The 12,111-nt window shown below is 43.3% G+C and overlaps 1 protein-coding gene across 1 annotated transcript; it reads left to right on the top strand.

Annotated features, from left to right (window-relative positions):
* The first annotated feature begins 6,987 nt into the window (after positions 1-6,987).
* Positions 6,988-10,315, top strand: LOC101696943 (olfactory receptor 2T10-like). Its single transcript, XM_004841935.2, has 3 exons — positions 6,988-7,896; positions 9,990-10,037; positions 10,310-10,315. The coding sequence occupies exons 1-3, from the start codon at positions 6,988-6,990 to the stop codon at positions 10,313-10,315; spliced, it is 963 nt and encodes a 320-aa protein (XP_004841992.2).
* Positions 10,316-12,111: the final 1,796 nt, after the last annotated feature.

The following is a 12,111-nucleotide window of genomic DNA, read 5'->3' as shown; positions in this document are numbered from 1 at the left end:
CAAATCAATCAATGTAATACACTATATCAATAGAGCCAAGGACAAAAACCATATGATTATCTATATAGATACAGAAAAAGCATTTGACAAAATCCAACATGCATTTATGATAAAAACTCTACAAAAAATTGGAATAGATGGTCTCTACCTCAAACTGATAGAAACCATCTATGAAAAACCAACAGTCAATATCATACTAAATGGTCAAAAACTGAAATCCTTCACACTAAAATTAGGAACAAGACAAAGATGTCCACTATCACCACTCTTGCTCAATATAGTTCTGGAAACATTAGCCACGGCAATTAGACAAGAGAAAGAAATAAAAGGAATAAAGATAGGAAATGAAGAAGTCAAATTGTCATTCTTTGCAGATGACATGATACTCTATATAGAAGACCCCAAGAACTCCACCAAAAGTCTTCTAGACTTAATAACCAAATTCAGTCAAGTAGCTGGATACAAGGTCAACACACAAAAATCAATAGCTTTCCTCTACACAAATGACAGACTCACTGAGAGAGAAATAGAGCAAATAATTCCTTTCACAATAGCATCCAAAAAACTGAAATACCTAGGAATCAACCTAAGGAAAGAAATCAAAGACCTCTTCTCTGAAAACTATGGCACTCTAAAAAGAGAGGTTGAAGATGATACCAGAAAATGGACAGACATCCCCTGCTCCTGGGTAGGAAGGATTAATATAGTGAAAATGGCCATACTTCCAAAACTGCTATGTAGATTCAATACAATTCCAACTGAGATCCCAGCAGCATACTTCATGGACCTTGAGAAAACAATCCAAAAATTCATTTGGAACAAGAAGAGAACCAGAATAGCAAAAGCAATTCTAGGTAACAGAGACATGGCAGGGGGTATCACAATCCCCAACCTGCAACTCTACTACAAAGCTACTGTGACAAAAACAGCATGGTACTCACAAAGAAACAGACCTGAGGACCAGTGGAACAGATTAGAAGATGCAGGAACAACGCCAGACACACTCATCCATCTCATCTTCGATAGAGGAGCCAAACACCCTCACTGGAGGAAAGATAGCCTCTTTAATAAATGGTGCTGGAAAAATTGGGCTTCAACTTGCCAAAGATTCAAACTAGACCTGTATCTCTCACCATGCACTAAACTAAAATCAAAATGGATTAAAGATCTAAATATTAAAATAGAAACTCTGAACCAGTTGGAACAGAGGTTAGGTAGAACCCTTGAAGACATCGGTGTAGGAAAAGACTTTATGAACAAAACCTCAGTTGCTCGTGAACTACCACAAACAATCAACAAGTGGGATCTCTTCTTATTAAAAGGCTTCTGCACAGCAAGTGAAACCACCAGCAGAGTGAAGAGACAACCTACTATGTGGGAAAAAATCTTCACCTGCTCTTCCTCACACAAAGGTCTACTATCTCAAATCAATAAGGAACTTAAAAAGATGAGACCTCCCAAATTTAAAGATCCAATCCAAAAATGGGCATCTGAAATGAACAGACATTTCTCAGACAAAGAAGTAGAAATAGCAAATAAATACATGAAAAAATGTTCAACATCACTGGTCATTAGAGAGATGCAAATGGAAACAACGCTGAGATTCCACTTCACTCCAGAAAGAATGGCTGCTATCATGAAATCCACCAATAACAAATGCTGGAGGGGCTGTGGGCAAAGAGGAACCCTGCTCCACTGCTGGTGGGAGTGTAGACTGGTGCAACCACTATGGAAATCAGTATGGAGATACCTCAAAGAACTAGGACTGGAAGCCCCATTTGACCCTGCTATTCCACTGCTGGGGATCTTCCCCAAAGAATTAAAAGAATCATACCACAGTGATATATGTGTGCCCATGTTCATGGCAGCGCAGTTTGTGATAGCTAAAACTTGGAAACAGCCCAAATGCCCATCAACTGGAGACTGGATAAAGAAAATGTGGTTTTCTAATAAAATGGAGTACTACTCAGCCATAAAAAATGAGAAATTAGAGACATTTATAGCTAAGTGGATGCACATTGAGGCGATACTCTCAAGTGAAATAAATAGGACACACATGGGTAAATACTGAATAGTTTCTCTGGTGTGAGAAACTGAAAGTGTAAATAAGGACTAAATGTATAATAGGTAATGTGAAATAGGAAGAAAAGGGGCAAAGGGGAAGGAAGTGGGAGGGCTAGGGGAAAGGATAGAAGGGAATGGGATTAATATGAGAAAATGGAAAAATAGGAACAAAATCTTTGTAAATAGGGAGGACTGGAGGGGTTGAAGGGAGGGCTGGGCAAGGGTGAAAAATAAGAACCAAGAGAGATTATGTAAAGGTGCAAATTTCCAATGATGAATGTCATTATATTGTACACCTAAAATGTACCAATGATTAGAATGAATAATCGATAATGTAAAATAGGAAGAAAGGGTCCAAAGGGGTAGGGGTAGCGGGAGGGGCAGGGGAAAGGACAGAAGAGAAAGGAAAAATGATGAGAAATGGAAATAAAGTCTTTGTAAATAGGGAAGGGTGGAGGGCGTGAAGAGAGGGCTAGGAATGGGGGAAAAATAAGAACCAAGATGCATTATGTAAAGGTACAATTCCCAATGAGAAATGTAATTGTGTTGTATACCTACAATGTACCAATAAAAGAATTTAATAAAGTGTAAAAAAAAAATTTTAAATGCACATACCTAGTAGTTTTACATTTTGTGAATGATAAAAAGTGAACATAACACATTTTCAAAGACAAAAATATAAATAGAATGTACTAATTATGGGAAATACATAAAAATGGCTAAAAGGAGAGCAAAGCCAAACTATCGTTATCTTTAAATCTCTGGAGTATGGATTATGTTACTTCTCTTTTTATAACTACATTTAGCTTCTAAATCTTCTACAATGATCAGTGATTACTAAAGCACAAGGAATCATTTATAAGTGCAGTATCGATTCAGCTTTTCCCCACCATTCCAGTGGGTTCCAGCCTCGCTCTTCACCCTCTCTGCAAGGAGGCACAGTAACTTGACTGTGTAAGGCATGGTCTGACTCAGGCTGCTGCTTCTCTTTCAACAGACAAAGCATCAGGGAAAGTCCTTGTCGGCTGATGGTGCAAACCTGATTCCTCTGGAGGACTCCAGTGTAAGCAGCTGGAAACGTCCACAGGGCCAGGTTTCGCAACTCACCGAAGGCCACAGTGACTCCTCTGGGATTGTGCCCGGAGAGACACATCCTTCTAGCTTGTCACAGACCAGGCTCCATACTTGGGAGCATCAGCTGCTCTTCAGGGACTCTCAACACACCAGTTAGTCTCAGATTATCTGCATCCCTTCTACAGAAAAGTAGCCGGGAGTTTTGCTACTGCAGAGCAGAGCGAGCCAGATGAGAACGTCCAGGCTCTGGTGTGCAGAGAAGGCTCCTGGAAGACTGTGCTGGAGGTGGAAGTCCTTCATGAAAGGGTGACACATTTCTCCATTCAGCCTAGTAAGAAAGCAGTTGTTTATTTTCTGGACACTGAGACACTCACACCCCACCCACACCCACACACGCACACCCACTTAGTATTTATTATCCTATTGAAGTTAACGTTTGCACACAAAGCTCTAATTTAGACAGTGCTAGCTGCACAGGCGATCACAGTGGCCCGGCCCGCTCAGCAAGCCCGTCAGTGGGGTGGTAAATAAATAGTGCTTCTCCCTACTTGAGGGATGGGAAAGACTCTCTGAGTGCCCTGCAGTGCCGCTTGGAGGGACAGAAGGGAACGAACCACCAAATAACCACCCAACCTGGAGGCTTCCCAGAGTTCCAGGTGTTAGCTCCTGATGATGGAACACTTTGTCAGGCAAATTTGACTTTAAAACAAATGATTGTTAATTTTTCTTTTCTCTGAAAAGTGGTGCACTGTTGAAACAACAACCTTTCCCCCTCTTTCTCTCTTCTCTTCCTCTTTCCTTGGTGACATGTGACGTGTCGTGTCCGAGTCCGAATGCCCCCTGGAGGAGGGAGTGTTCTCTCTTACACCGCCAGTCTCACTAAGGTAAAGCCGGTGACATGCAGGATTTAGCTTTGGAAATAACTATTTACCTTTACATTTTTGATTGCTTTAAAATAGACCTGATTGCTATGTTTGTCCTGTACAGCCTAGTCCGTGCCTGTGTCCTTTTCTATAAGGGTACAAAATCAATCTCGGGAGAAAGAACGTTTTTGCTTTGCAGCTCTGTGGTTCTATGTGTCTGGGAAGGGTTCTCAGACTGAACCTCTGTTTTTCTCTCTGTGCTCCCAGTCAAAAAACAGTGGATTGACTGAGACGGCCAAGAAATTCAACATCATTACTGGTCCATTCTCCTGAACAGTTCTTACATAGTGTGGCTCTTGCCTAGTGTACTAATGATTTGCATATGGCTCTCATTGTGAACACCAGTCTTGGCCTGGCACAGGGCCCCATGAGTCAGCCCACGTGTCATCAGCTCTGTCGGGCTCCATCTCATCCTGGCCCTGTCCCTATGTGGACTCTGTTATTGGGACAGAGTTTAGGATGTATTTTATTCATTTTACTGCCGAGGTAGACCAAAAAATGACAGTCTCCTCTCCTCTCAATTGTAGAAATGTCCTGAGCTTATTGTATTTTTTTACCACTTTTCTCCTGGCTTCCTCATATTCCTTTGAGACACTATGTGAAGCAGATAGATGGCGACCACTCAGTTGAGGTTGTGCATCTTGTTTGTCTCAGCTTTCAGCCTTGTAGTTGTTCTGTCTTTGATCAGACTGGCACTGCCTTTGCCTGGGGTTGGGCTGAGAGCGAATTTCTGAAATATCGAAGAGGAAATTGTGCTAATTGCAATAAATTCTGTCCATAAGATTCCAAGTTAACAATATTAAAGAAAGAAGAGTTTAATATGTACCAGGAGAAGTCACAATGCAAAATAAGAATGAGTGTGTGTTTGATTTTAAATCAACATTCTTAAGTTGGATAGATGTAATATATTTAGGTATTTTCTGTTCACTTTCTTCAGGTTGAAAGGGTAAATATGCACTTGTCTTTGTGTACAAAGAGCAGAATGACGCGTGTCCGTAAGAAGCCGTAGAATTCTGAGGGAGGGGCTCAGGGCTGAGCTGCCCTGTGGATCCTGTGGAACAGGTGGTGAGCTAGGGAGCCACCGTCCGTGACCAGGTGGTGGACTGGCTCGGTTCCCGAGAGGAGACTGGGACTGTGAGGACTCTGTCTCTATCTGCTGGGAGAGGAGGCCTCGGGCTGACCTCCCACGCATAAGGGCACGGCAGGCAACTCAGTAACTTGATGTACACTTAGGCAAACTTCTGACCAAGATTGGGTGGGAAAAATGGGGAGATGGTGAAATCCCACTGATAGTTTTACTTCAATATTGGGTATAAGGCAGCCAAAGAAAATCCAGATGGGGCTAAAATTACCTCAGAAGGAACAGCTGACTGCTGAGAATGTGGATCCCGAAGCTTCACTGATATGAAGAAATAACGTTCTTTGGTGTCTTGAAACATGAGGAGGGAGCATCCCCAACAGACAAAGAAACTCTAGAAAGTGGCAAGAGCAATGGGATGAGTGTGTGTGGTGCCAATGGGAGTATTCTGAAGGAAATTAATGGCAATGAGTCTTTGACTGTGATAATTTTTATCATTTAAACATTGACCTCATTTTTTATCACACCATGCAATACTGTGGCAGTTAATCTTGTCAACTCGATGAAGTTGAGAAACACCTGGGCAGTTAGGAAAGTACACCTCTGTGTGGGTGTCTACAGGGGCGTTTCTGTGACAGCTGACGTGTGGCCAGCAAGCTAACAGGGAGACTGCCCTGAGCCTGAGTGTAGCCAGGGCCACCCAGCAGAGCAGAGGCCCAGGTGGGGCACGAGCAGCAGGAGGAGGAGGCTCGCCAGCGAAAGCTCTCGTCCTACGTCTCCCCCTTCAGTTGGTTAATATTTGCTTGGTTGCTGTGAGTCTCACTGTAACAGGCCTGGCACTGGGCTTCAAGTTTAGAGCGGGAGTTAATTCCCCCTCCCTCCCCTCCAGGGAAAGATGCTCGGGGTTGGGGTTGGTGACACAGGCAGCTCTCTCCTCCCTGCCTTTGTCAATGTGCGCTTTCTTCTTGTTGTACTAAAACCAGGCACTGTGGTCCCTCGAGTGGCTTCCTTGCTCTTGTGAAGGTAGCTTGGGGCATGAACAGCTCTTTGGATTTGTGTCTCCTTGAAGAGAAGACCACTGGAGGATCTCACTCAGTTAACCACTTGCTCCCCCTTCTCTCCATGTAAAATCAAAATCAAAACGTTTCAGAAAAATTAACACATTGCATCAGTGTCTTTATTGACACATTTGGAGGAAGCTGAATAAATTTTCAGTAGTGAACACTTTTCTTGAATTTGACATATATATGACTGGTTTGTCTGTTAGTTGCTTAAGAGCTATTTAAACGTTGAGAAAATATGTTGACTAGATTTGTGCATAAAGAAATTTAAAATTAAGAAGCACAGGCATTACTAATAGTTTCTCCCAAAAGTGGCCCTTGAAATTCGAAGATGTAGAAATATCTCTAATAGTCGCCATGTAAAATCTCATGGGAAAGGAATGTAAGCATTTAGGAACATACCACTGTATACTAACATCGGGAAATATTATAAATGTGAATTTATTTAAGTAAGCACGAGGAAAATTATCATGGCTACCTAGTACCCTGGAGGAATGTTTTAACTTCAGTCAGGTGAACAGCCTGAAGAGAATATAGAGTATATTCCCATTCTACTTGGGAGATGAGATTCATAATTTAATGTGGGTTTTTTGTGCAAATTTACATCTGATCTTTTTTTCTTTTTACATCTGATCTTGGAAAAATGTGTGGTTTTCTTGAGTTTTTAAGTTAAATGGAAGAAAATATTATTATGCACGGTGAGTGCTTATACCACCTGAGCGCTTACAAATAACATAAAGTTTGCTTGTGCCCTTTAGGTGAAATCACTTCAGCCACATACTGCATCATGTGGCCGGCCAACCAGACTCTGGGTGGCAACTTCTTCCTGTTGGGGATCTTTGGCCAGTCCCCACACCCTGGCTTCCTCTCTTTGTTCATCTTTGGTCTTTTTCTGATGGCTGTATTTGGGAATGCTGTACTGATACTTCTGATCCACGTTGACTCTTCTTTGCATACTCCCATGTACTTCTTTATCAACCAGCTCTCATTCATGGACCTGACATACATTTCTGTCACTGTGCCCAACATGCTGGTGAGCTACCTGACCGACAGGGCGAGCATCTCAGTCACTGGGTGTGGGACCCAGATGTATTTTTACCTGATGCTGGGAGGTGCCGAGTACTGTCTTCTAGCTGCCATGGCCTATGACCGCCATGTGGCCATCTGCCGTCCTCTCCGTTACCCTGTCCTGATGAGCCGTAGGGTGTGTCTCCTCCTGGCCTCCTGCTGTTGGTTCGTGGGCTCATTAGATGGCTTCGTCCTCACTTCCATTACCATGACCTTCCCCTTCTGCAGGTCCCGTGAGATCCACCATTTCTTCTGTGAGGTTCCTGCTGTGTTGCAGCTCTCCTGCTCTGACACCACTTCCTACAAGATTTTCATGTACCTGTGCTGTGTGCTCATGCTCCTCATCCCCGTGACAGTCATTCTAGGCTCCTACTACTCTATCATCCTTGCCATTCACAGGATGACTTCTGCTGAGGGCCGCAAGAAGGCCTTCACCACCTGCTCCTCCCACATGACCGTGGTCAGCCTCTTCTATGGAGCTGCCGTCTACAACTACATGCTCCCCAGCTCCTCCCACACCCCGGGGAAGGACATGGCCATGTCCTTCTTCTACACCATCATTGCACCTGTCCTGAACCCTGTTATCTACAGCCTCCGGAACAGGGACGTTGCAAGGGCTCTGAGGAAGGCGCTGAAAGCAGGGAAGCTGCACACCGAAGCATGAGGGTCCATCTTCTCTTACAGAGAGTCCCCTCTTCCCTTCATGTGTCCTCCTGGCAAGTGACCAGCTGGTCTGGGTGGCATCTGCCTCCCTGAGTTGCCCCTCGGGGATTTCAGCCCAATTTTCCTCTGTCCCAAAATCAGGTGCTCATGTTTGAGATGGGGCTCACTTTCCCTTTTCTCATAGCATCGACCTCTACTCTGCTCCCTGAACCCTTTTAGATTACAGTGGAGAAATATGAAAATCCGTCTGTGCTGGTGGTGCTCAGAGAAACCTCTTGCTGTGAAGAGTGCTTCAGTTTTGATGACAGCACAGACCCGTGATTGGTGTGAAGCGAAACAGCATCCCCACTACTCAGCATTCACTCTGCACCAAGCCCCCATCATGTGCTACCTTGTTAGACTCACCGTGGGGACCCCACATCACCCACATTTCCCAGAAGACAGGGACTGTGAGGCACCCCCTGACTTGCTCCTCGCCGGGATCCCAGGGCGGGGGCCTGCAGCTGAGGGCTTTGGACTGGCGTGTAAAACACTCGGACCTCGGAGAGCCTAGGTCGACAGGACTGATTTTCAGTTTCTCATTTTCAGTTTCATCTAAGTTCCTGTTTTCTATGAACACGTGTAAGCCATTCTTCCCGTAGTAGACCAGAGCCACAGGCTGGCTATCCAGAATGGGTTTGTTCAGAGTTGTAGTTATTCACAGACTGTCTCAGTTGAGAGAACCAGAATTTTCTCACCTTCTCCTTGTTTATGCCAATGATGACATATATTCAGAATGTAATTTCATATATATATATTCTTATTCATTTATTTAACAAGAAACAATGAAAGCAATTACAACCTGTGTGCTTACAGGCACTAAGGTAAGTGTGTTATGTGTACACAGCCCTTATTCTCATAGTCTGTTAGCTTTACCCTAAAGCTGATATAAATAAGCCCGTGGGTTTGAGTAACCTGAACAAAGCTATGGAATTTTAAGGCGCCCCGCAGGGCCTGACTCGAGGCAGGAGACTGCACTCTCTGCCCTGACCACCGCTCTTTGCTGCCTCCACGAGGTCTGAAGACTTTCCCACACCGAATCTCCTCTCCACCCACCAGGACATACTCCAATCTTGGTTTTCACCAGAATTTCCCTCTCCCTTGAATGCTATTTTTCTAAAAATTTGTATAACTATATCCTCCTTATTGAGGCCCCAACCCATTCATTCATTCATCCATTCATTCAACAGTTAACTGCTGAGTCCTTGCTTCATGTCCACTATTGTACACACTGAGGTTATAACAATGAGAAAAACAGAAAAAATACATCTGAGCACCTAAAGATGTAGACAGAAAATAAATATAATAAAGCGAGACAGTATGCAGTATTGTCAGGAGGTAAGCGGTAGGAAATACTAAACAGGTATGGGCTTGGGAGTGTGGGCTTGCGTTTTACATAGGGACTACAGCTAGTTACCACTGTGAGTAACCCTAAACAGATGACTGGGTGCAGGGTGGGTAGCGGGGAAATGCATTCTAACCACCAGGCAGAGATAGTGCAGGTGCCGGGAGAGTGTCTGCCTGTGCTGGTCAGTTCTCGGGGCCCTGGGTACCTGAGCATCAGCACGGTGAGGAGACAGACGAGGTCAGCGTCTCTCCCAAGATCTGGGCTCTCCCTTGGGTTTTATCCTACGGATGCATGGACAAGAGCGCCACACAGGGCCCCGATGAGGTGGGAGAGAGATCAGAGGCTTGTGCTCACCTGGACGGGAAACCAAGTGAAATACTAAGAAAAAGGCAGTCGTCGTTAGTGACGAACATGCCCCAGGGGTCCTCGAGGTGAAGGTTAAAGTCACATGCTGACCTGAGCAAGGAATGGCTTTGGGTGGTCTCCCGGGCACAATTTCAGATACACAGAGGGACCGCAGCCAAACCGACGTGGGCTGAGGGATATGAGTGAAACTTAAGGCTGGGAGGTGGATAACAACACACTTCAAACCCAGACACGGGATATTTTTTAAGCAGGTTACAGAGAAGTCCAGCAAAAACATTCTTCTACCAATATTTTTTTCCTGAAAGCTTGTAGTAATTGCAATTGTTTTCATCAATATGATAAAAATATTTAAGGTAGTTTTCATATATTTATTTATATTCTGTCATAACTGGAGAAAAAAATTTTAGTTTTGCAACATGCCAGGTTCCTAAATGAAGTTTAGGACATGATAGGGTAACTGACTGTTTTAATTTTCCAAGGCTGCTATAATAAAGTATCATAACTGAGTGACTTAAAACAACACAAATTTATTCTTCCATGGGGTGGAAGCTAGAAATATAAAATCAAGGTATTGGTTGGACTGTGGGCCCTTTGGAGGCTCTGTGGGAGAATCTGCTCCTTGCAGAATTAGCTTTTTAGGACCACAGGTCTTCCTTGGGTCAGGCTGCTGACTCCAGTCTATGTCAGTGGTCGTACTTCCTCTTCCTGCGTTGCAAAACTTCATCTTTTTTCTGTCACATACAATCAAATAGAAGGATATGTGTGGCTGCATTTAGAATCCATTTGGCTTACCTAGGGCAAACATCTCTCGAAGTATTTAGTCAACTTTGTTATAAGTGGACATGGGCATAATTTTGGGTGGGCTGCTATTCAACCCACTGCATCCATAATACATGAGAAGTAGGAAATTCTCCTCCTTCCACCCCAAGGCAACATGGGAAGGGAGAAAGAAGAAGTGAAATAAAGAGAACAGACACTGGAACCTTATTAATTTTTAGGGTTCTAGTTTATTCTATTGTGAATAGTGGCATAGTTGTTTTTTGCTAGTTTCCACTGATTGTCAATATATAATTTGTCTTTGTGTCATTGACATTACTGCCATTCCTAGTCTCTTCTCTGTGTGGTGCTGGGGATCAATCTCACACAAGAGTGCTGGATGTGAAAAGATCCTCAGATAAAAATGAAAGAGAGATCCATCCCAACACAGGCACAAATCTCAATATAGAAACACAAGAAGTGTGCAGAAACAAGACAATATGCCTCTTCCAAATGTCTATAATTTTTCAGTAACTGAGTGCAAAGATATCAAAGTAGACGAAATGCCGAAGAATTCAAAAGATTAATTTATAAAATAATTAATGACTTCAGACAGAACATAATTAAACAGCAGAATGAATGAAGAAAAACAATGCAAGACCTAAAAGAGCAATTCAACAAAGAAATAGAGATTCTGGAAAATAAAATAGAAATTCTGGAAGTAAAAAGCACAAGTCGTCAAATAAAAACTCAGTGAAAACCACACTAAGAGAAGAGAGCAAGTAGAAGTCAAACTTTCAGGGCTTGAATATGGGGTTGAGGACATTAACAAGGGGCTGATTTTATTTTTTTTTAAACCAGGAAGCTATGAGTGCAACATCCACAAACGCTGGACCATGGGTCAAAGACCAAACTTGCGAGTTTGTGGTGTGGAAGAGAGCATGGGAATTCACACTAGTGGCATGAACCATCTATGTAAGGGAAAAACAGAAAACTTCCAAAATTGGGGGGGAAATATAGATATCCAGGCACAGGAGGCATTTAGAACCCCAAGTAAACACAACCAGAGAAGACCTTCCTGATAGCACATCACAGTTAAGATTCCAAGAGTACAAGGAAAAGAATATTAAAGGCTGCATGACAGAAATGCCAAGTTGCTTACACAGGCAAACTCGTAAGAATAACTTCAGACTTCTCTGCAGAATCCCTAAGCTCAGTAGGGCAGGGATTGTGTATTTAATAATTTAAATGACTGCCAACTGAGATTAATATATCCAACAAAGCTATCCTTCAAAATTGAAGGAGTGGTAAAGGCTTCCGAGATAAGACCCCCAAATACCTGAGGAAAGACAATGGGAAATAAACGAAAGAGATCAACACAATATTCAGTGTGCAACGAGGGCCAGGGGGAATCTGTCTCTAGTGGACGGGCTTCAGTTAACTCCATGGTGGGCTCACTTTTTTTATTCAGCAAGAAGCACAGGGCAGGGGCAGTGCACTATTCCAAGAACAGTGACGGCAGTAAGATTAGGATAGCAAGCCAGGGGCCAAGTTTAGAATTTCAAAGGGAGCAAGTTAAGGCATTTAACTCCCTGTACTGGGATACCTGCATTTCTTGTTGTCCCCAGTAGAAGTTATCTTGCCATAGGAGCACTATGATTATGGATTTCC

This window comes from Heterocephalus glaber, unplaced genomic scaffold (genome assembly GCF_053883595.1).
Source record: "Heterocephalus glaber isolate CG9 unplaced genomic scaffold, H.glaber_assembly_v1.0 deba00001466, whole genome shotgun sequence".
In the NCBI taxonomy this organism is placed as follows: Eukaryota; Metazoa; Chordata; class Mammalia; order Rodentia; family Bathyergidae; genus Heterocephalus; species Heterocephalus glaber.
The sequence above is the reverse complement of the archived record's forward strand: the minus strand, read 5'-3'. Positions and strand labels throughout refer to the sequence as shown.